The sequence below is a fragment of the Eumetopias jubatus genome, unplaced genomic scaffold (assembly GCF_037043125.1).
Source record: "Eumetopias jubatus isolate StellerSeaLion01/CBP00866 unplaced genomic scaffold, mEumJub1_p1.0 scaffold_1, whole genome shotgun sequence".
Taxonomy (NCBI): domain Eukaryota; kingdom Metazoa; phylum Chordata; class Mammalia; order Carnivora; family Otariidae; genus Eumetopias; species Eumetopias jubatus.
In genome coordinates this window covers 214495553-214517219 of record NW_028274807.1, presented here as the reverse complement: position 1 = coordinate 214517219, position 21667 = coordinate 214495553, and the positions used below count along the sequence as shown (strand labels likewise).

Below are 21667 nucleotides of genomic sequence, written 5' to 3'. Positions count from 1 at the left end.
TGGATCCCAAGACCCTGGGATCATGACCTGAGCAGAAGGCAGACGCCTAACCGACTGAGCCACCCAGGCGCCCCTTATTCTCGTCATTCTAGACACGAGGAAATTCAAGTACTGGGAGCTGACGTTCCTGGCGCAGGGTCCCTAAGCCCGGGCCCAGGTGGGATTAGCCAGCAAGCCGCAGAAGTAGGATTCGAACCCTCAACCCATTGGCAAAGGAAGTCATTTCAGCGCCGGCCAAGGCTAGTTTCCAACCGGCTACTGTAAGCGCGCATGCGCAGGGAGAAGGTTCGCGCGTGCGCGTGGAGACCGCGGGGCCTCCATCCGCCAGGGGGAGCGCGCGGCGTTTCTGCCTCTCTGGCCCGCTCGACCCGCGGAAGCTAGATAGCCCAGAGTTCCGCGAGGCGACAGCCCTTCCGCCGCGGGAGCCGTTGAGGAGCGGCCGGTAAGTGTGGCATCGGGAGGGTAGGATCTGCCGCCATCCGGACTCCGGGGCCCCCTTGCGTCTTAGGGCTATGGCTGGGCGCCGGGAGGGAGTCCGGGGGAGTCGGGACGCGGGGTTCCGGGCGGCGGGGGCCGAGCCCGGACCCACCTCCGCTCCCCTCTCCGCTCCCGTTTGCAGCCATGGCTCTGCGCTACCCTATGGCCGTGGGCCTTAACAAGGGCCACAAGGTGACTAAGAACGTGAGCAAGCCGAGGCACAGCCGCCGCCGCGGGGTGAGTGCGGGCGCGCGCGCTCGGGGGGGCGTGTTGGCGGGAGGAGAGCGGGGCCCCGGCGGCCGAGCGACGGAGCGCGGGGGGGGCGGCGGCAGCCTGGGAGGTTCGAGCTGAAGGGGGTGGGGGCGTAGGGCTCGCCCCGGCGGCGGGTGGACACCCCCGGGACCCGCGTGCGCGGCGAGCGGACGCTGGGGCCGGGCCGTCAGGGGGAGGAGGTCCCGGCCCAAGCGGGGGCGCCCCGCTGTGGGAAGGCGGGCGTGAGGGGCTGCACGTCCCCGTTGCCGCGGACCCCAGGCCCCGGGCGCCTCGCCCTGACGCCCCCCCCTCTCCCCAGCGCCTCACCAAGCACACCAAGTTCGTGCGGGACATGATCCGAGAGGTGTGCGGCTTCGCCCCCTACGAGCGGCGGGCCATGGAGCTGCTCAAGGTCTCCAAGGACAAGCGCGCCCTCAAGTTCATCAAGAAACGGGTAGGTGCGTCGTCGCGCGCAGGGGCCCGGCTGGGACTCGGGTCCGGACTGAGCGCCCTCCTTGCCCGGCAGGTGGGGACACACATCCGCGCCAAGAGGAAGAGAGAGGAGCTGAGCAACGTCCTGGCCGCCATGAGGAAAGCCGCAGCCAAGAAGGACTGAACCCCTTCCCCTCTGTGTAATAAAGCCTTTTCAGAACTTGGGGGTCTTGTGATGGTCTGGGGAAGGAGGGGGTGAGCCTTCCAGGGCGCACTGGTGAGGGGCAGGGTGTACAGAACAAGCAGCCAGGCAGTACTGGAAAGGGGTTTTAATCATAATTAAATACTCATATATGTCAGACTCCGTGATTAAGCCGTAATTGAGGTCCTTCAACTTGGGCCTCTGCTGAGCCCCTTGGCGGTTCAGCTGCCCAGAGCTCCTTGGCCCAAGCGGGCCCGTCTGTGCCAGCAGAGCCCAGCCTGCCGTCACCGCTCCACGGCCAGGGCCTCCGGCTGCTCCTCGGGGAAGGCGATAGTGAAGATCTCACGGTAGTGCTCCACGAAGTGGACCTCCAGGCCCTCGGTGATGAAGGCAGCCAGGTCATAGAAGTCCTTCTTGTTCTCGGCTGGCAGGACGACGCACGTCACTCCAGCACGCTTAGCCTGCGAGGGAGGGCCCACGGGCACGTCAGCTGAGGACAGCTCGGCCCAACCAGGCTCCCCTGCACACCCGATCTTGCAGCTGAGGAAACTGGAGCCCAAACCCCGTTCCCGGCCTCTATTCCAGGACCCTGTCTCCCAGAGACCCCATTTTCTAATGAATCACAGTAACCAGGGCCTTAGGTTTAGTGGTTCGGCAGCTAAAAAGCACAAGGGAATTTAACAAACTGCATCAAAGCACGCCCAGCCTTACCACACAGCCTGAGGGCACCTGTGAGCTCCCGACTCCTGAGAGGGGAGTCCTCCCAGAGAGGACTGCTCGCCCTGCCCACAGTCCTCCAGGGCTCCCACTGCCAGGCCCCACTTCACCCTGCTGTTGCCTCCCTACCCCTTTGGGGGACCATCCAGGGACACAGCCAGCGCGGCCTAATTGCATCTCCCCCTGTGCAAGCGAGGAAAGCGAACTGTAGAGTCTCTAAAGCCGTGGACTCGACCTTGTAGGGAGGTCAAGGGAGGGATGGGGGCTGCAGGTAAGGCCGGGTTTCAGGAGGCAGGGGGTCCAGGGCTGGACGACAGGGCCGGAGTCCCAACACTTGGGGGGAAGCCAAGGACTAACTGGCCGAGGTAGGCGTCTCGCTGCACCCCCAGGAGGCCCTCTCCTGCTTTTTCTGCACCCCCGATTCTTGGTGCTTGGTTGAGGAGGAAGCAGGAGAGCAGCCAAGATGGTAACTCTCCAAGAGGCAGAGGACGCTCCACTCAACATGGGCCCAAATCCTAGTCTGTAAGCGGCTGGTACCCTTGCCTGCCTGAGGCCTACACCAGCTGCGTGAGGACACAGCGCCACCTGGGGGGTGGGGGGAGCCTCTGGTCCAGACTCACCCCGGGGCGGGGAGGGGGTCACGGGGTCACACTCACCGCAATGGTCTTCTCCTTGATGCCGCCCACCGGCAGGATCTTGCCCGTGAGGGACACCTCGCCTGTCATGGCCAGGTTCGGCCGCACTGGCCGGTCCATCGCCAGGGAGAGCAGGGCCGTGACAATGGTGCAGCCGGCGCTCGGGCCATCCTTGGGGGTCGCACCCTGGTGGGGAGAGGCAGGTGGGGGTGGGCGGGCTGGGCACTGCCAGGGGGCCAGGGCCAGAGCGGGCAGGTGGGGCCTCACCTCGGGCACATGCAGGTGGATGTGGGAGGTCACCAGGTAATCATTGGAGGGGTCCTGCTGCATCAGGAAGGCCCTGGCGAAGGTGTAGGCAATGCGAGCACTCTCCTTCATCACGTCCCCCAGCTGGCCTGTCACCTCCAGGCTTCCATCCTTGTCCCCCTTGCTGTCCTTGTCTCGGGGCCGCCGAGGGGACGTCTCAACAAACAGTGTCGAGCCTCCTGAGAGACCAGCCGTAGAGGCTGTGAAGCTGGGACCCCCTCCCCGAGCCTCGCAGTGGGGCGCCTAGGGGACACCTGGGTTTCCTCTGTGCTCTCCCTCTGGCCTGCTGCCCCCCTGCTTCGCACCGCAGCGCCGCCACTGGGACTGCTGGTCCACGTGGACACAGCGAGGGCGCTGAACCCCAATTCCTTTCAGTCTCACCCAAATGAGCAGGTACTGCACTGTTCCGAGCCGGCCGGTTTTGTGGACCTCTCCCCGCAGCACCACCCCTGGCCCGCTGCCTGGCCTCCCTGCCTGGCGGAGCGAGGTCACCCAGAGGAGGCCCCCCCCACCCCGCTGGGTGTCAACACCACCCCCTAGGCCAGAGGAACTCCCCTCAATGCAAATAAGGCTTGTGGGGCACTAGTGCCACGTTGTGGGCCCATCTTTTCCCTCCTCGATGAGCCCCTGGTCTCCTGGACCCCTTCAGGGAGGGGGGCTGGGACAGAGCTGCTGCTCACCCATGGCGGTCCAGGCCAGCCCCATGACCACGCCGGGTGGCGTCACGTCGTACATGCGCTCCACGGTGAACACGGGCTTCCCCACAAAGTCCTGCAGGTTCTCGGGCGTCACCTCTACCAGGTCGGCCTCGCCACTGACGATCTTGTAGGCGGACTTCCGTAACACCTGGAGTGGGGAAGGCAGCACGGTGGACATGTGCCCCTCACCCCACGCGTTTTTAACTTTTAACATTGCGGTAAAATGCATAAAATGACCATTTCAACCATTTACAAGTTTACAGCCTCACGGCGTCAACTGCATTCACATCTGTCTCCAGGAACTTTCCATCTCCCCACATGGTGAGTGTCGCTGTGAAGCACAGACTCCCCGGCCCCCACCCTCTCTTGTCTCTGTGGCCTGGCCTCCTGTGGGGAAACCCTGCGGTGGAATCTTCAGGAGTGTCCCGCCCCCCGCCCCCCAACCTGCACAGGCTGCGGACCCTGCCCTCCTGCCCGGCGGGCCCAGCTCACCTTCTCCACCTGCTTCTGCAGGTTGCGCACACCACTCTCCCGGCAGTACTGCTTGATGAGCACGGTCAGCACGTCTGATGACAACCTGGCCTTGTTCTCATCCAGGCCACACAGGGCACGGGCCTGAGGCACCAGGTACCGCTGGCAGGGAGGGGCCTCAGGGTCAAGAACTGGCGCCTCTCTTGTGGCCCCCACTTACCACCGAACCTTCCCAAGACCCCTGGCCGGCTAGAGATGATGGAGGCGGACCCAGCACCAGCCTGTACAAGCTCTCATCCCGGGGGGGGGGGGGGGGGGGGAGGCAAGGGGAGCTCGTGGAAGGCTGCCCCAGGAGATGACACCGAAGCGGTGACCCGAGGGTGAGGAGCCAGCAAGGTGAGGCGGCAGGGAGTCCGGGCAGAGCGCACGGCGGGCGCCAGGACCCCACAGTGAGCCCGCAGATGCCCAGCCCGCCGCCTCCAGAAGCTCCCAGGCCCCTGCTCCTGCCACATCCTCTGCCCAGGCTCCATTCCTGCCCTTCCTCCAAATGTCAGCTGAGATGCCACTCCTCCAGGAAGGTCTCCCCTGGTCCCTGGGCTGCCCCCGCTCACACTGAGCAGCTGCCACCCCGAGCGGACAGGAATGTGGAGGCCAAGAGGCCCCAAGGTCCCCCACAGCCCAGCCCGACTCCTGCCACACGGCAGTCCTGGGACACACAAGCCTGAGCACCAAGTGGGGAGCAGAAAGCAGCTGAGACATGGGGACACAACCGCACATGTCAGGACACTTGTTGACTGACATGGGTTGGCCCCAAGGCCTCTGGGGAGTCCATGTTCTCTTATCATCCCTTTAAAGGTTTAAAGGCAGTCCCTGGCCCAGGTCCCCACGCCTGCCCCTCCTTGGCCTGGTTGGGAGGCCCCAGGACCCCTGTAACTACCTCAGCCAAGAGCTCCTCTGGCTCCCCTCCCACCCCAGGGGACAGGAGGCTGCTGTCAGGCCCCCAGGGCTGGGGCCCAGCACCTGCAGGCTGTGACGAGCTCAGGGAGAAACATGCACAACCTCTTTCCAGCTAGAAACACTGGGTCGGAAACACCTTCCCTTTTCTCTGGAAGGAAATCCGGCTCTCTGCTCCACTTAACATTCTTCAGGGTACGAATCCAGCCCCCGCACTGGGGAGACCAGTAACGGCCAGGAAATGCGGAGACCTGAATCCCAGGTGAGCCTCGGCCAAGGACACACGTTCTATCACAGAACTCGAGGACGCACGGCTGGTGGGGGGACGGGCAGCAGGGGTGCCGGCCCGAGGAGAGGTGTGCTGCAGGCCGGGGAGCAGTGTGCTGACGGCGGAGGGGGCTATCAGGGCCAAGCACACAATCCCCAGGGGAGCGCCAGCTACCTGCAGAAGTCCCCGTCCCTGCCCCTGCCGGGCTTGAGGCAGCCGCTCCGGCTGCTCCCTGGTTGTACCCTCTATAATAAACTTGCAAGGAAGTAAACCGTTCTGAGCTCAGTGAGCTGTTACAGCAACCCGGCAAACCCAAAGAAGAGGTGTGGGAAGGCCCGATTTATAGCCAGTTGGGAGGAGGAAAGCGAGCCCCGGAATGTGCAACTGGCATCCGAAGCAGGAACATCCCGGAGGCCTGGGCCCTCAGCCTGCGGGAGTCTGACGTGAACCCCAGGCAGGAGCGGAACTAAGCTGGAGAAGTGGGCGGGCTGGGGAAGCGCCCGGGCCGGGGTCACACATTAGCGGTTACACGGCTCACGGCGGGCCTCGCCTCTGCTCTTGGCGACACGCACACTACATGAGTGGGCAGACCCCGGCCGCCCCCGCTCCAAGCAGGGCCGCTGCGGACTGTTCCCCGCAGCTCTGGTTAGGGGCCTGGCACTCGGTGCTCAGTTATGCCCCCAGCCCCAGCTGCTGGGGGGCACCCCCGCTGTTTAGAGCTGCGGTGAGGGTCCTGCCCTCACCTCTGCGATGGCGAGCTTCTCCTGGGCCACGTAGCCAGACACGTTGATCATCTCCATCCGGTCCCTCAGTGGCTCCGGGATGGTCTCGGTGACATTGGCCGTGCAGATGAACAGCACCTGGGGAGGGCGGCAGGGAGGTACCGGAGGACTGGCCACCCTGCCTCTCCCCTCACTGGGCACCCCCTCCCCGGTGGGACACACACCTTGGACAGGTCCACGGGCACATCCAGGTAGTGATCCAGAAAGTTGGCGTTCTGCTCGGGGTCCAGCAGCTCAAGCAGTGCCGACGAGGGGTCCCCCTGGTAGCCCCGGCCTAACTTGTCCACCTGAGGAGCAGCAGAGGCGGGCAGTTTGGGAACCCGTCCCGCTCCCCGTGCCTGCTTGCCAGATGCTCCTGCTGGGACGACACCGGGCGGGACCAGTTTTCACCAGCATCAGGGGCAGGCACCGGGCAAGCCCGGAGCAGGAGGGCCGCCACGGGGTCCTCTGAGGCAGGACAGAAGCTTGTCATGGAGTGGCCTGGCGGTGGTGGGACCACCCGGTGACTAGGGGACAACCGAAATGGCAGGGGCCACAGGTCCAGTCTTGGATGCAGACTCTGCCTGGGCGGGACCGCCTGGAGCTCTGGCCCAGGAGGACCTAAGGGACCGTGTCTGACCTCGGGGAAGAGCGCTAAGGAACGGAGGCTGGGCTGCCTCGTCAGCTCCCAGTCCGGCCGCACGCCCAGCCCTTCGTCCGTGCGCACCTCATCTATCAGGATCAAAGGGTTCTCCGTCTTGGTCTTCTTCAGGCACTGGATGATCTTTCCTGGCATAGCACCCACATACGTCCGCCTGGGGGGCAGAGCACAGCAGGAGCGGTTGGCTCCTCACCTGGCGGCACCCAAAGGCCCAGCTCGCAGAGAGCACCAGGACCTCAGTGTACCACTCGGCCTCTGTGGAGGGCTGCCCGGAGGCAGCAACCGTGGAGGCGGCGTGGAGGCTGGCACCGGCTGATGGCTACCCCTACAGCCTGCGCTCTCCAGCGACGGGAATGTCGCCCTCCAGCCCCGACTCAGGCCGGGGGAACAGATGCAAAACCAGGTCTCACTTAGGGCGCCTGGGTGGCTCAGTTGGTTAAGCGACTGCCTTCGGCTCAGGTCATGATCCTGGAGTCCCGGAATCGAGTCCCGCATCGGGCTCCCTGCTCGGCGGGGAGTCTGCCTCTCCCTCTGACACTCCTCCCTCTCGTGCTCTCTATCTCTTTCTTTCTCTCTCAAATAAATAAAATCTTTAAAAAAAAAAAAAAAAAAAAAAAAACCAGGTCTCACTCAGACCCATCCCCCCAGCCAGCACCTCCTATCCGGATGGTGAAACCCAGCCTACACTGCCCAATCTAACAGAATAGAGGTCAGGAGCAGCCAGGTGCCGGCGGCAGAAATGCTCCCCCCACCCAGGTCCCCCCAGGCACAGCACGGCCTCCCAGACCTCAGGGTCACAGGGCCCATGGCCCACACCTGGCTGCCACTTGCCGGAGTGCTTCTTGACCTCCTCCCTGCTCTACTGTCCCAGCTCAGCTGCGGGGGTCTGGTGCTCAACAGTGAGTAAGGCAGACCCGCGTCCCGCGCCTTTTAAAGCAAGGCCCAGCGGGGCAGACAGATGGCAGCCAGATGGAGGTGGGAATCATGAGGAACCGTGGGCTGTATACACTCTACAAAGGTAACAAAGGACAGAGGATCTGCAATGCCATTTCAGGGGCATTAAGGTGGGGATAGAGAGCGTTTTGAGAAAAAATCCTGTGCAAAAGAAGCGAAAGGGCAAGCTGTGTGGGTATTCGAAGAAAGAGGGTTTTCTGGGGGAACAGCCTGTGCAAAGGTCCTGGGGTAAGGGCAGGATCAGGCATGGTGTGCTGAAAGCCCATATGGCTGGAGCAGAGTGAGTGGAAGGAGAGAGGGAGGGAGAGAGGGAATGAGCGCGTGAGCTCCAGGAGAACACACCATGACTGCCCCAACGGACAGGCGCACGCACATAGCTGGCGGTTTCCAGACCCTGGACTCAGGATAGCAGCCCCTGCTCCAGCTGGTGAGGGAGCGAAGAACCAGGGGAGGTGCTGGGGCCTCACTGGCATGCTGCCCCATTCTCAGTGGGGCCCGCCTCGCCCCTGGCTCTGGTCCACAGTCCCTGGTCCTGGGGCTGGGCACATGGCCCCGGGACTCTGGCCGCAGCGCCGGGGGAGCTGAACTGGGTAGGACGGAAACTGCAATGAGCGAGACCATCTACCAACAGCCTGGCAAACAAATACTCCTGGGAGCCCGCCTGCCTGGCAGCCGAGGCCAGGGTTCTGAGCCAACGTCTGAGCAGCTGGATTCCGCTGGGCTCGTCGGTCACTTACCCCAGCGTGAGCAGAGATCACCGCTCGCCGCTGACACCCCCTTGCACACACAGGAACGGAGCCAGGCCGGGCCTACCTGTGCCCTTTGATCTCGGCCACGTCCGTCATGCCCCCGACGCTGAAGCGGAAGTACTCGCGGTTCAGAGCGCGGGCAATGGAGCGGGCGATGCTGGTCTTGCCCACGCCAGGGGGGCCGTAGAAGCAGAGGATCTTGCCCTGAGTGGAACCTCGGAGCTGGCTGACAGCGATGAACTCCTGCGGGCGGAGGCGGGCTCCCATGAGCCATGCGCCGCCCACTCTGCAGGACCAGGGGCCCTAACTGATGTGAGCCTCGCCACTGTCATGCTGCCTTTCAGGCCTCTGGGGGCTGTGGAAGGGACCAGGCATGTCCCAGAGGAGCAGAGCAGACTGCAGTGACCGCCTGCGGGTGACCAGGGCAGCAGGCCGAGCTGCTAGTAATCCCTTCCTCCCACATCCTGCACTGTTATTGACCCTCTTGCTGCTCCAGCCACAGCTTACTGGCCCTGAGCAAGGCCCGTCTCGTGTTGTCAGGCACGACTCTTGTCCCTCCTCGGAAACCCGAGGCCCCGGGAGCAAGCGGCCTGGCCCAGATTGCCCGTGCAGCCTCTGAGCTGCTCCTCACCCTGGAGCCCTCCCCCTCTCCTTCCTCAGCCTCTGCTGACCACCACCCCCCCGCCCCCACCCGACCAGTCCTGTCTTGGCCAAGACCCTCCTGGAGCTTACATCAGAAATTCCCCAAGTGGCTCCTCTGGGACCCTGCCTTCCCCCCCAAGCATGGGGGGGAAGCCTGGGTCCCTAATCCAGACGACGACAGACCCTGCTGTTCAGAGCCCACCCTGTGTGCTTGGAACAAGTGCCTGGGAGGTGGGACCGTGGTGCCCAGGGGGAGGCTTCGAGCAGCCCATGCCCAGGGACCTGCACAAGGGGTGTAGGCGGGCCTCACAGGGACGGGGTGAGGGGTTGGGGGGGGGGGGAAGGCCTGGAACCCAGGGGAGGGGTGCGGGGGGCCTCACCAGGATGCGCTTCTTGACATCCTCCATCCCGTAGTGGTCCTCCTCCAGCACCGCCTGGGCCCGGGCCAAGTCCAGATTCTCATCGCTATACTTGCCCCACGGGATGGACGTCAGCCAGTCCAGGTAGTTACGAGTGACGCTGCCAGGGGACAGACCACAGCTGGTGAGCGGGGCCCAGCTCACTGCCCAGCATGGCCGTGGCCAATCCACGGGGCCGGCACCCGCTGACCCTGACGCATGAACCGCGCCCCTCAGCGGGAGGAGCCGATAACCAGCAAAGGCCGCGCTGTGGGCACTGCCCAGCTCCCGGCACAGGGGCGCGGCCTGTTTCCTGGCCCAGACGTGGCGAGCTCAGGGACTGCTCAGAACCCCGTTCCGTGGAGGCAGCTGGAGAAGATCTCACCCGGGGCACGTGGGACACGGGGCTGGCTGGTGGCAGGTCAGCGCTGCCCCAAGAGCGACCCCAGGTTGGGAGTTGGGCACCCACGGGGCAAGGCTGAGCCCCCAGGAAGAGACGCTGACTTCCTGGCTCTCAAGGGCACACGAAGGACGGGACAGAGGGAAGGGGGCAAGGGGAGGGGTGCTGGCTGGAAGCGCTGCTTAAGGCCAGACATCCCTGAAATCAAATCCCTGTCCCCAACCACCAGCTCGGAGGCCCTGCTCACTGACTTGACTTCTCTGAGACGTCATTTCTCCAGCTGGCAATCAGGTGACAAAGAAAAGTGTGTTCCACACGGGGGCACCGAGAGGACCATCACACACCAAGTGCCTCTCAGGCGCCCAGCGTGACCGGAGGGTGCCCAGGGGACCCACCCTCCTGACCTCTGGCCTGGCACCCCGGACCCTGCCGGGTCACCGGCTTTTCTGAGGCTGAGGCACAAGAGGCGGGTGGCCTTCGGGGGCGGACGCCATGTGGACGGGCACGGCCCCCAGAACGCTCACTTGAACTCAGAGGAGTGGTTGTCCAGCAGGCCCAGCTTGCTCAGCTCCTCATCCACTACGTCCATGACGTGCTTGGGGACCACGAGCTCCTTGAGCCGCTCGCGGAACTTCTCCTCGATGGCATCTTTGTCCTCCTTCTCCAGGCCCAGCTCCTTCTTGATGATCTTCAGCTGCTCCTGCAGGAGGTACTTCCGGTGCGTCTGCTTGATCTTCTCCTCCACCTGCAGGGGCCGAGGGGCCGCGGTCAGAGCGCATGCGAGGGCGCACAGGCACGTCCGTGAACTGCCACGGGCTGGGGGCGCTGCTTCCTCTGGACACAGTTAGAAGGAAACCCTGAGTGGCCGCTTCCAGCCCCCTCCCCCTTGAACCCGGTCTCCCTGAGCTGGAAATAAACGATGCCAAGTTCCAAGAGAGAAGGGGACGCGCTCTTCGGACCCGACTGCGACCAAGTGAAGCTAGCTTGCCACTAGCGCACCTCCCAAAGGCGCGGACCTCCTCTGGATGGACAGGGCTGCAGGCAAGGACTCAGAGGTTGCTGAGCACCAGGGCCGCCTACAACCCCCAATCCCGTGTCCCATCAGAGATGCATTAAGAACTGCCTTGTGCCAGGGCGCCTGGTGGGCTCAGTCGGTGGAGCATGTGACTCTTGATCTCAGGGTTATGACACTGAGCCCCACACTGGGGGTAGACATAAATAAGTACTAAAAGGGGGGGGGGCGCCTGGGTGGCTCAGTCTGTTAAGTGTCTACCTTCGGCTCAGGTCATGATCTCAGGGCCCTGGGACTGAGCCCTGCATTGGGCCCCCTGCTCTGCAGAGAGCCTGCTTCTCCCTCAGTCTTTTCCCTCTGCTCGTGCTCGCTCTCAAAAAATAAAAAAAAAATCTTTTAAAACAATGTTATCAGGGACACCTGGGTGGCTCAGTCGGTTAAGCGTCTGCCTTCGGCTCAGGTCATGATCCCAGTGCCCTGGGATCAAGTCCCGCACGAGGCTCCTTGCTCAGCAGGGAGCCTGCTTCTCCCTCTGCCTGCAGCTCCCCCTGCTTGTACCCTTGCTCACTCTCTCTCTCGCCCACGCTAACAAATAAAATCTTAAAAATAAATAAAATAAAACAAAACAATGTTATCAAATAAATCTTAAAAAAAAATGTTTATAAAGTTGCCTCAAGCTAATAACCAAGTGTTAAAGATTTTCCAAGATGTGACCTGAAAGTTTTTTTCTAAAATAAAGTAGAAAAAGCAAGTCAATTCTGAAAAACAACATGACTGGTAAGCACCAACGATCCAGGCAGCCCACGGATTGAGCCACAATCAGGAAGGGGGACCACAAACAGCAGAGCCTTGGGGAAACAGATTTTCAACCTTTCCCAGGCTGGTCGCCAGCGTCCGGCATTTTCCCAGGACGCTGAACCTAGCACAGTGCTCTGCCGTGATGGAGGGCATCCCGGACTGCAGAGCTTCCCAGCCCCGACCAAGAATGATGCCCGCACGCCGCCCTCCCTGTGCAGGCATGTCCTCAGCCCAGGCTCACCTCGCGCCCCAGGCGCTGCTGTAGCTTGCTAAGCTCAAACTCCTTCTTGAGGAGGGAGAGGGCCTTGTACAATCGCTTGGGAATCTGCCAGGAAAGGGAAGACGTGAGTGGCGGTCAGAAGTCGGCATCTCTCTGTGCATGGTGAGCGTGTGGCGGGGAGCAGGCACCTCCCAGACGGAGCGCAAACAGGGCAGAGTGACCTGGCTATGTGTCACCAACCCGAGACAACCCGCCCTGACCCAGCAAGCCCAGTTCTGCAAACACCTCCTACAGATAAAGTCCAGCACATCTGCAAGCTGTGGAATGTTCGTAGGGGCATGGCTCATAACAGCACAAGATGGGTGGGGCCAAATATACCACCTGCTAAATAAAAGGTACCACCCAGAGGGAATGCCAGCAGCTGCAAGAGAGACCAGGAAGCAGGGCGTGGCCTGATGGACCCGTGCGAGCGCCAAGTGGAATTGTAAAGCAGAGCTGGGGACAAGCAGCCAGGCTGGGAGGCCTCCCGCCACGCAGAGCAGCACGGGCCAGGGCTCACTCACGTTGGTCTCCTCCAGGACGTCCTGCAGCTCATGGGACTCGGCTCCGGTCAGTGCAGCGCCCATGTCGCTCAAGTAGATGGGGTTGTCTACCACCCTCTGGCCCGCCTGCATCATCTGCAGCACAGACTCTCTGGAAGGGACAGAGGATGCTGCCACTGGGTGCAGGGATGCTGCAGCAGCCGGGGCTGGGCCCCTGGTACGAGCGCTGGCCTGAGTCTCCTTTCCCCAGCAGCAATGGTCAAGGTCCTGGGATGCCCATGGGGAGCCAGGTGTGGAGCAGTGAGCCCACCCGTCCTAGAATCATGAGACTAACGACCCCATGCCCAGCCACAAGCCCCCTCCAGCAGCCATGGAGCGACCTCCAAGTGAGATTCCCTCCTTCCACCTCAGCTGATGACAAAAAGGCTTCCGGCCAAATCCAAGGCCCTGTTAGTAAGAAGGAGGCAAAGAACCTGCACTGGTTAAGGCATCTCCCTCCACCCTCCCACTGCAGGGCCTCCCTGCTGCAAGGGAAGCAGGATCTACTCGCACAGGGCTGGGCCCTGGGCCCTGAATCTCTGCCCCTGGCAAAGTTTTCTATCGGGACAATACTCTGCGAAAGCCTCTCACCAACCCAACTGTAGAAAGAGGCAGACAGACCCCAGCCTGGCCTCAGGGAGGGTCGACCACACACCAGGACTAGCGAACAGCGCCAGAGACCAACCTGTAAAGCGGGTTCAAGGCAATGATGTCCCGGATGGTCTTCACAATCTCAGCAGTCAGGGCCTGGCAAACAGGGAGGCAGCCATCAGTCCCTGGGTCCAGCAAGGGCCATGGCCCAAGGAGCCCCTACCGCCTGGCCCAAGCCAGGTATGGCCTCAGATGCCCAGGAGCATAGCCTGAATCCACCAGTCATGGGGACTCAGGATCAAGACAGTAAAAATGAACACCAACGCCTACCTCCTTATACCACGCTCAACCTTGACCTTAGAACAAGCCATTTTCAGGAAAAAACGAGGACAGGGGGTTTCTTTATTCCTTATTTTTTATTTCAGCACAAGTCTCACGACCAACGCCCCCAACTTCAGCATACTCTGGTTCGAATCCTCCTCTCTGGAGATGGGCCAGCAGGTCACTAGGGCTCTTGGCCTGTCCCCTCCCAGAACCTCAGGCCCAGGCTCCCCCTCTGCTGTGGGTACCACGGGCATCACCACCACAGCAAGGACAGTGATGCTCCTGGCAGGACCATGGACAGTTTATGGGGGTAACCACCGGAACCTGATGATTTCCAGAAGGCGGCTCCCAGCATACCACACCCCAGTGAGGGCACAGGTGGGAACGGAGAAAGCGGCTGCCGGTGTTTTTTTTTTTTTTAAGATTTTATTTATTTATTTGAGAGAGAGAGTGAGAGAGAGAGAGAGAGAGAGAGCACATGAGAGGAGGGAGGGTCAGAGGGAGAAGCAGACTCCCCGCTGAGCAGGGAGCCCGATGCGGGACTCGATCCAGGGACTCCAGGATCATGACCTGAGCCGAAGGCAGTTGTTTAACCAACTGAGCCACCCAGGCGCCCCTGCCGTGTGTTTTTTCACTGCAAGCATCCAGCCTCTAGTTAGGGGTTCGTCCCTGAAATGACGGGGCTGACCTTCCAGAAGGAACTTTAGAGTGCAGCTAGACGCCCATGGCGCTTGCATGGACGAGCACAAGTGTGCAGCCTCCTCAAGTCTCCCGGATTCTTTTCCCTGGGGCATCTATGAATTCCGCTGTGTCTTTCTCCCACTAGCGATCCTCATAGGAAACTCTAAAGCTCTGCTGCCCAGTCTAGCAGCCAAGGGTAGCTACTCACATCTAAATAAATTAGAATGAAAACAAAACCAGACGTTTCGTTCCTCAGTTGTACCAACCACAGATCGAGCACTTGATAACCGTGGGGGCTAGTGGCACAGAACCAGAGAACGTTTCCACCACCGTGGGGCATGGCCCTGTGGGTGTGACTGCTGCTGCTCTGGGCAGAGGCAGCCAAACCCCTCCCAGCGCCCGGGATAGACATCCCCAATGGACCAGAAGATTCCTTCCCACCAAGCTCAGAAGCCCCCAGAACTCTGTTCAACACTGTGCCACGACAGCAGACCAAGGCTGCTGGCTGGCTAGGCATGGCACGTTCTTCCCAGGGAGGCCGACGATGACGGGATGCGCAAGGGCAAGGAGCCTTCAATGACCTCTACCTTTCTTCACCCCCCACCCACAGGAGGCGGCCCCCTGCTGCTGCAGCACCAGGAGACCAGGCGGGAGGGCATCACCCACCACCGGGACAGCTGGCTCGCTACGCTACGAAGGCGGCAGGCAACCTGCATCTGGGCTCAAGGCAGCCAAAAGGCTGCTGCCTGCCTGTCTAGAAGACACGGGAAATGGTGTGTGGGCCCTGCTCCCCCTCCCCAGCGCCCTGGGCTTGAAGGGAAGGAGCCAGTATGAAAAGAAGGCTGGGGGCTCCTGCACAGCAGACACGGGCTGGGGCTGGACCCAGGTCACAACCCTGCCTCCTTCATGGGCAGCTAAGGGCCTCGACGCATTTCCTTTACCTTCCGGATGCCGGTTTCTTCCTGGACTTTGGGGCGGAGCTGAGGGAAGAGCACATTTTGCACTCCACAAGAACCTGACAGCCGTAACGGGCTAGAGCCTCATGTCCCCTGCTCAGGGAGCTCCGTGGGCAGCCGCAGCGACTTACTTTCACTTCTTCCGTGACCTGGAAGTCCTCATGGACGACATTCTCCACCTCCACCATGAGCACCTCGCTGGGGGGCCCCGAAGAAGGTTCTGTCATCACCTCTACGTGGCGCCCACCGCTCAGCTCCTCCTCTGCCTCCTTCTTGCCCCGCTTCGTCTTCCTGCGGGGATTCTGCTTGTTCTCGGCTCCAGCCTCCTCGGGCTCCGCCTCCAGCTGTCTGTGGATGTGAATCCTGAAGACGGAAACGAGGCAGACATGAAGCTGCAGGGGCTTCCAGCGCTGACAACAGGGAGGCCTGCTGGGCCCAGGAGCTGGAGACCAAGCTGCTGTCTCAGAACTCTAGAACAAGCACCCCCCCCCCCCCCCCCCGGCACACCAATGGCCTCCAGCTGACCCAGCCACTCCGCATTCCACACCAACACCTGCTGTCCTCCACAAACATCTGAAGTCTGCCAGGCAAGCCAGCGGCAACCAGCTCTGGGGCCCATCACAAGCTGTCAGCTCCACCAAGCACAGCCCGACCCTAGGAACCCACCTGCCCCTCCCTCGGCCTGGAGTTCACCAGACAGCAGCTCCTTCGTGTTGCTCAGGCCTCAGTTCAAGGGCACCTCCACAAAGAGGCCCTCCCTGTCCACTCCATGTGAGGTCCAGCCCCCACCTATGCCTACTCCTCACCCCGTCCATCTTCGCATCCCCCCAAAGCTCTCACCACCATCAGAATTCAGCTGGTGACCTGCTTTGATGCTCACGTCCTCCCTTCTTGGGGATGGGAGCTGGGCCCCTGGCCTGTTTCTCTGCACCCAGTTACCTACCATCTCCACACCCAGGTACCCAGCAGACATCAGGGGTCAAGTGACACGAGTGCAAACACGCCACCTCACCTCTCGGCTCTCTCCTGTCCCATAGGGTAACTAACTGCCACCTTCCCCAGAGGGCCAGCCTGAGAGCTGGCAGGGCGGGAACCCAGTGCCTGGCTGACCCCGGCCAACTGCACAGAAAAAGTACGCCTGGCCCCTGGAACCAGCAGGACTCCTTCCATAAGGCACCTTGTAGCTCAGGACAGCACTGAGTAGCCACCACCGTTTCTATTCATTTTGTTGCCTCTTCCATTCCCTCTAGCTCACAAATCCCCCCAGGGGATAGAGTGGCAGCCTCTCTCCTCTAATGTAAACAGATGAAGACGGGTGTGGGAGCTCCGTGCAGCGGGATGGCCACCAGGACCTTTCACAGAGCCAGTGCCTAACACAGCCCATTTCCCCCGAGTGTGTTCTGGGGGTGCCGCCTTGTTAACACCAGAACGAAGCTCTGGGAGGGAGAAGGACAGAGAACTCTAGCCTCAACAAGTGCCAATGGGCGTCTCTGATGAGAGGCTTTTCACAACATTTACTACACTGATGGCTCAGGACTCAGAAATGTTTCCCATGTGGATTTGACTGTGGCACTCTTGACAGCATCCTGAGGACTAATGTTTCCTGGAACACACGTGAAAAGGTGGAGAGCTTCAACCCAGCGGGATCCTGCAAATTTGTCATAATTAACTGTGACAGGACAAGGATTTAAACTGGGCTCACACGCTGTATGCAGCCCTCCAGCAGAGTGGCCGTGGGAACTACACAGACCGACAAGGAAACGCGTCTGATCGAGTGAAAAACCGCGGCGCTAAGCTGGACATCCAGCATGATCTGAGCGCAGATGCAGACAAGGGCACTTGGGCGAAAAGCATGCCCAACTATGAAGAGCTGACACCTAGGCACATAAGCCTACCAAAGCTGGGGTATGAAGCAACTTGCTATTACCTGTGACACGCCTGTGAATAATGTGCATAAAAGATACAACCCATCACTAACCACCCATACTGCCACTTTAAGAGGGACCCAGAGGTGACTTGTGTCCGCCATCTCCAGCTTTGATCTAGCTCCTGCAATGACAAGGCCGTAGGGCTGAGCAAGGATGGCCAGTACCAGAACCCGGGGACACTCAGGGCCTCTCCTCCTGCCGCATCCCACACACTGAGGGCCCCTCACCTTCTGTGTCCCATGACGATCATGCGCAGCTTGTCCCCAAGGTCTTGCATCTCGTGGATCTGGACAAACGTCCCCGTGTGGTAGACCTCATCCAGGCTCTCAACCACGTCAGACTCGTTGCTAAGGGACAGGGACACAAAGGTGCATGGTCACAGGCCCTGATTCCCAGTGGGATGTCTTGGGCGAAGAAGGAGGAGGAAGAGAAGAGAAGAGAAACACCCTTGCCGGCCTCCACTGGAAACTGAGGGTAAGTTCCTTGCTCCCACAGGGGCTGCAGGGCCCCCCAGAGCGCCTGCCAGCTGAGGGCGGCCCCTGGCTGCCACTGCTGCACATAGGTGAGCAGCTCCTGGGTGAAGTCAGCCGTAAGGAGAGGCCCGGACGGAACGGATCTCATTCCACACTTCTAACTCCAAAGTGGAACTAATTCCCACCTGGAGTCAAGGTGGATGTACCTGGAGCTGTACTACCCGCCCGCCTAGTTCTGCTCTCAAGTGACCACACAGGCGGGTTGACCACCAAAGGTCCTGGAGATTAATATCCGCCCCTCCCCTCCCCCCCAAACAACTTGACAACACGTGAAACCTAGAGCTGAGCCAAGTCTTCAGCCCAGACTAAAAAAGTATGCTTGGCTCTTGGCCTTGTGCTTGGTAGGTCTTGCTTGATTTCTTCCAGGTCAAAGGTCAGAGGTCCAGGCTACTCTATGGAGAACTTGTGATGAGCTGCACTCCAGGGCAACTTCAACGAAGAACTGAAGGAAAAGTTACACTTACTTGTCATCCCTCTTTAGAAAGACACCGGCGTATGGCTGGGCAAGACGGACTTTCCTTCTCAGCAGCTCAACCAACTTCTTATTTTTAACCTAGCACGACAATGACCCCAAAGTGAAACGCAGGGCAGGTTTTCTAGCTGAGATTTTGACAGCAGCTCTAGCATTTTCTAGATTATTCTCGAGGCTATGCTAACCTGACCCAGGACACTAACCAACACAGTCCAGGAAGTCCCAAACCAAACACACATACACATACACATACACACACACACACACACACGTGTGTAGAGAATGTAGCGGGACAGGGTGACAGGGTTGCATTCCTCGGTGGTTTCCCCCGCTTTCTAGAGAACATTCAAAGGAGACCAATGGCCAGAACCAAGAAACTGATTTCACTTCCAATTTCAAGAGCTTTTTAGAGATGAAATGTCTTGGCTTGAAAATCCAGACTATTCTGATTTTAACAACGTCAGAAGGACAACACTAAATGTGCATAATTCAGCCGTGGCCCAACCCCCAGGCCACAACTACCTCCAATTTGCGTTGAAAGTATTTATCAATCACATCTACACCCTTCCGATCAAGGCCTGAAAGCCCCGGGACAACAATGCATCATCCTGATGTCATTTCAATGACAGGGAGAGGGCTAACATCTTCCAGGGACATCTGATGGGACAGGAGCACAGATGTCTGTAAGGCTCAAGTGATTTCCTTTCAGCCCATTAATTCCCACCCCAGACCCTGATTACACTGAAGGGCCTTCAAACTTCAGCATGCATTGGAATTACCTGGAGGACTTGCTAAGACAGATGGCTGGGCCCCAGCCCTGGAGTTTCTTGACAGAGGCGGCCTGGAGTCTGCCTGGGAATCTGCATTTCAAAGAGCTCCCAAGTGATGCTGATGCTGCTGGCCTCCGCACCACAGTTTGAGAACTAGTGTTCTAACTCATCCCTTAGCAGGGGCTCTTAACTTACGGTCCAGGAATTCCTGGCCCTACAGATGCATTTTTCCCAGGGAAAAGGTCCATGACAGCAAGCAGGATGGGTACATGACCCACCACATATTAAGAGCCACTGATCTATACTGAAAGGCCACTAATAAGGAGAGAAACTACAGGGGCAACTTAGCCACAGGCCGTGTCAACCACAGAATCAAGAATAAATACAGCTTTGTTAACAGGTCCAGAAACCTTTTCCAAGCACCATGGAAATTTCCCTAATTCCTCTCTGGTAACAGCTGACTGCTGCATCTTAGCACTTGCCTCCTCCCTTTGGCAGGATTCCTTGTCGTCACTGACAAGGTAACAACAATAGAAACACAGTGCATACCATGTGCCAGTCTCCCGCTTTCCACAGTGATTCATTTAACTGTCCTGGCTAACTCCGGGTGGGGAGACAGAATCTCCTGGAGTCCTCCTCTCTGGGCATAGGGCACAAGAGGCATCTGCTACTTTGCAGGGCTGAGGGGACTGTAGTTGAACACTCCTGGCCCCAGAGGTCGGCTGGGGTCAAGGACAGGAAAAAGGCCTCCAGGGCACACTTCTGAAAAGTCAGGAGCCTACCACACAGGAAGCAATAGCAGCAGCTTCTGATTAAGGTATGAGGCTATACCCCTGACACAGGGGGACTTACCTCCCCGACCAGCTCTAAGAATTGAGGTATGATTATGAGGCCCATTTCACAGATGAGAAAAAGAAGACCCAGACGAACAGCTTTCGGAAGGTGAAGGAGCTATGGGTGGTGGACCTAGGATATGAACCCACAGGCTCTGGGGCCTGCAAGTAACCACTACTCAAAACCAAGGAAGACCCTTGGAAGAGGAGCTCAGACACACACAATCAGCAGGTGGGAGAGGAGGTGGAAGGGGCTCCTCCGGTCCTGAGATTCGTTTAGCAGAGACTATAGAGTATGAAGGAGAGGCTGGAGAGTGAATGCAGAGGCTGACTCACCACATGACCTCGCTCAGTTAACAGATAACCTTTCACCAAGGACTCTAATTTCCACATTGTTTTTAAAAAGGGGGGGGAGGGAGGGACAGGAAAAAAGGCAGGCATCTGGGTCCTTCCTACTCTGAAAACTCAAGTTCCTTGCACTCATGTTGCTTTCTATTACATCACCCTGGTCCATCATCCCCACCCCCTTAGCTCTTAAGTCTGAAACGACCTTGCTTAATGTCTCTTCCACTAAAATAAAGGTTCCTTAGGCACAGGGATTGCATCTGACTTGTTTGCTGCTGTATCCCCAGTGCCTGTTACACAGCAGGTCAAGAACACTCTTCTGAATGAATAAACCATGGCTGCACCCCTCTGAGAATATCCTTCCCCCACCTTCCTCCTAAGTCTCCTGTACTCTATTCCTGGCTTTATTGTCCCTATAGCAGTCATTGCCTTCCAACATGTAATTTATCTACTAATCTTGTTTATTGCCTCTTGCATCCCGCTAGAACGGAAGCTCCAGAGGCAGGAATTTTTATCAGTCTTGTTCACTGCTGTATCCCTAAAAACCGTACCAGGAACGCGGTAAGCGGTCAAGAAATATTTAAGGAAGGAATGAATCCTGATCCCAAAGGGGCTCGAAACCAGACTGCAAACCGCCCCGAGTAAGAGTGTCACGAAACATTTACCAAAACCCGCAGAAAAGTAACTGGGCCACAAGACTGTTCGGTCCTTTCCAGCATTGTAGAGTTCTATGACTAGGGCTATTCTAATTGGGCAGTCGTTAAGTTCACTGGGTTCATCAGAGATCTGAAAGGGGGAGGAATCTGGCTCAGGTTCACCAAACTAGCGAGAAGGCAAGGACTCGAACTCCAACTTTTAAGAAGCTTCATGCCTGGAAAAAGTTGTGGCATGAGGGTGCTCAAGGATCCCTCGGTCCAACCCGCTGCTTGAAGAGGTGGGGAAACTGGAGCCACCGCGGGGCTGTTCATTACCTCGATAATCTTGATGAAGCGAGGAAACACCGGGTTGCGGGTGACGGCGATGAGCGGCAGGTGCGGGAATACCTCCGGAATCGTCATAGGAGTCAGCGCCGTTATGATCGGGCCTTCCCCGCCCCCAGCGCTGCCCCCGGAGCCCGCGGCTCCATCCTCCGCGCCGCTTCCGGAGGCATCCTCGCCGCTGGAGAATGCGCCACCGCCGCCGCGGCTGTTCGCCTCCCAGAGTCCCCGCCACTGGCCCGCGGCCCCGGGGCCTCGGCCCCACAGCGCCCAGGGAGGCGAGGCGTCGCAGGCCCGCCGGCCTCTGGGCAACCACACTCCGGCGGCAGTCGGAACCCGTCCCCCGGCGGGGGCCAACAGTGGCCGCCGCAGCGCCCAACATCGCGCAGCGCCCCACAGCCGCACGTAGCCTGTGCCCGCCGCCATAGCCCAGCCATCCTGGCGACGCACAAGACTTGCGTCATTTCCTCTCGCCCGGCTAGTGAGTACGTGAAGTCCCGCGCGTGCCCAGGGGCACGCCGGGGGGGGGGGAAGGGGGGGGAGGAGCGCGTGACCCGGAACGGAAAGCGCGGGGGTGGGGCCTGCAGGACTGTGGGGGCGGGGCTCAGCCGTTTCACCGCCTCCGCCTCTTCCGGTCTCCCTGCTGGCGCTCTGGAACCCCTTCGGCTC

At 59.9% G+C, this 21667-nt stretch overlaps 2 protein-coding genes across 2 annotated transcripts; one reads left to right on the top strand and one right to left on the bottom strand.

The window, feature by feature from the left end:
* The first annotated feature begins 357 nt into the window (after window positions 1–357).
* RPL36 (ribosomal protein L36) lies at window positions 358–1381 on the top strand. Its single transcript, XM_028126307.2, has 4 exons — window positions 358–442; window positions 620–714; window positions 1049–1183; window positions 1256–1381. The coding sequence occupies exons 2-4, from the start codon at window positions 622–624 to the stop codon at window positions 1343–1345; spliced, it is 318 nt and encodes a 105-aa protein (XP_027982108.1). The 5' UTR covers window positions 358–442; window positions 620–621; the 3' UTR covers window positions 1346–1381.
* A 94-nt stretch (window positions 1382–1475) lies between these two features.
* On the bottom strand, window positions 1476–21436 carry LONP1 (lon peptidase 1, mitochondrial). Its single transcript, XM_028126306.2, has 18 exons — window positions 20993–21436; window positions 18066–18154; window positions 17296–17415; window positions 15272–15503; window positions 13274–13335; window positions 12571–12700; window positions 12029–12112; window positions 10502–10722; window positions 9560–9698; window positions 8602–8780; window positions 6901–6988; window positions 6359–6481; window positions 6156–6272; window positions 4212–4352; window positions 3702–3867; window positions 2983–3200; window positions 2737–2901; window positions 1476–1824 (listed from the first exon to the last, which is right to left on the bottom strand). The coding sequence occupies exons 1-18, from the start codon at window positions 21422–21424 to the stop codon at window positions 1648–1650; spliced, it is 2883 nt and encodes a 960-aa protein (XP_027982107.1). The 5' UTR covers window positions 21425–21436; the 3' UTR covers window positions 1476–1647.
* Between the last annotated feature and the right edge of the window lie 231 nt (window positions 21437–21667).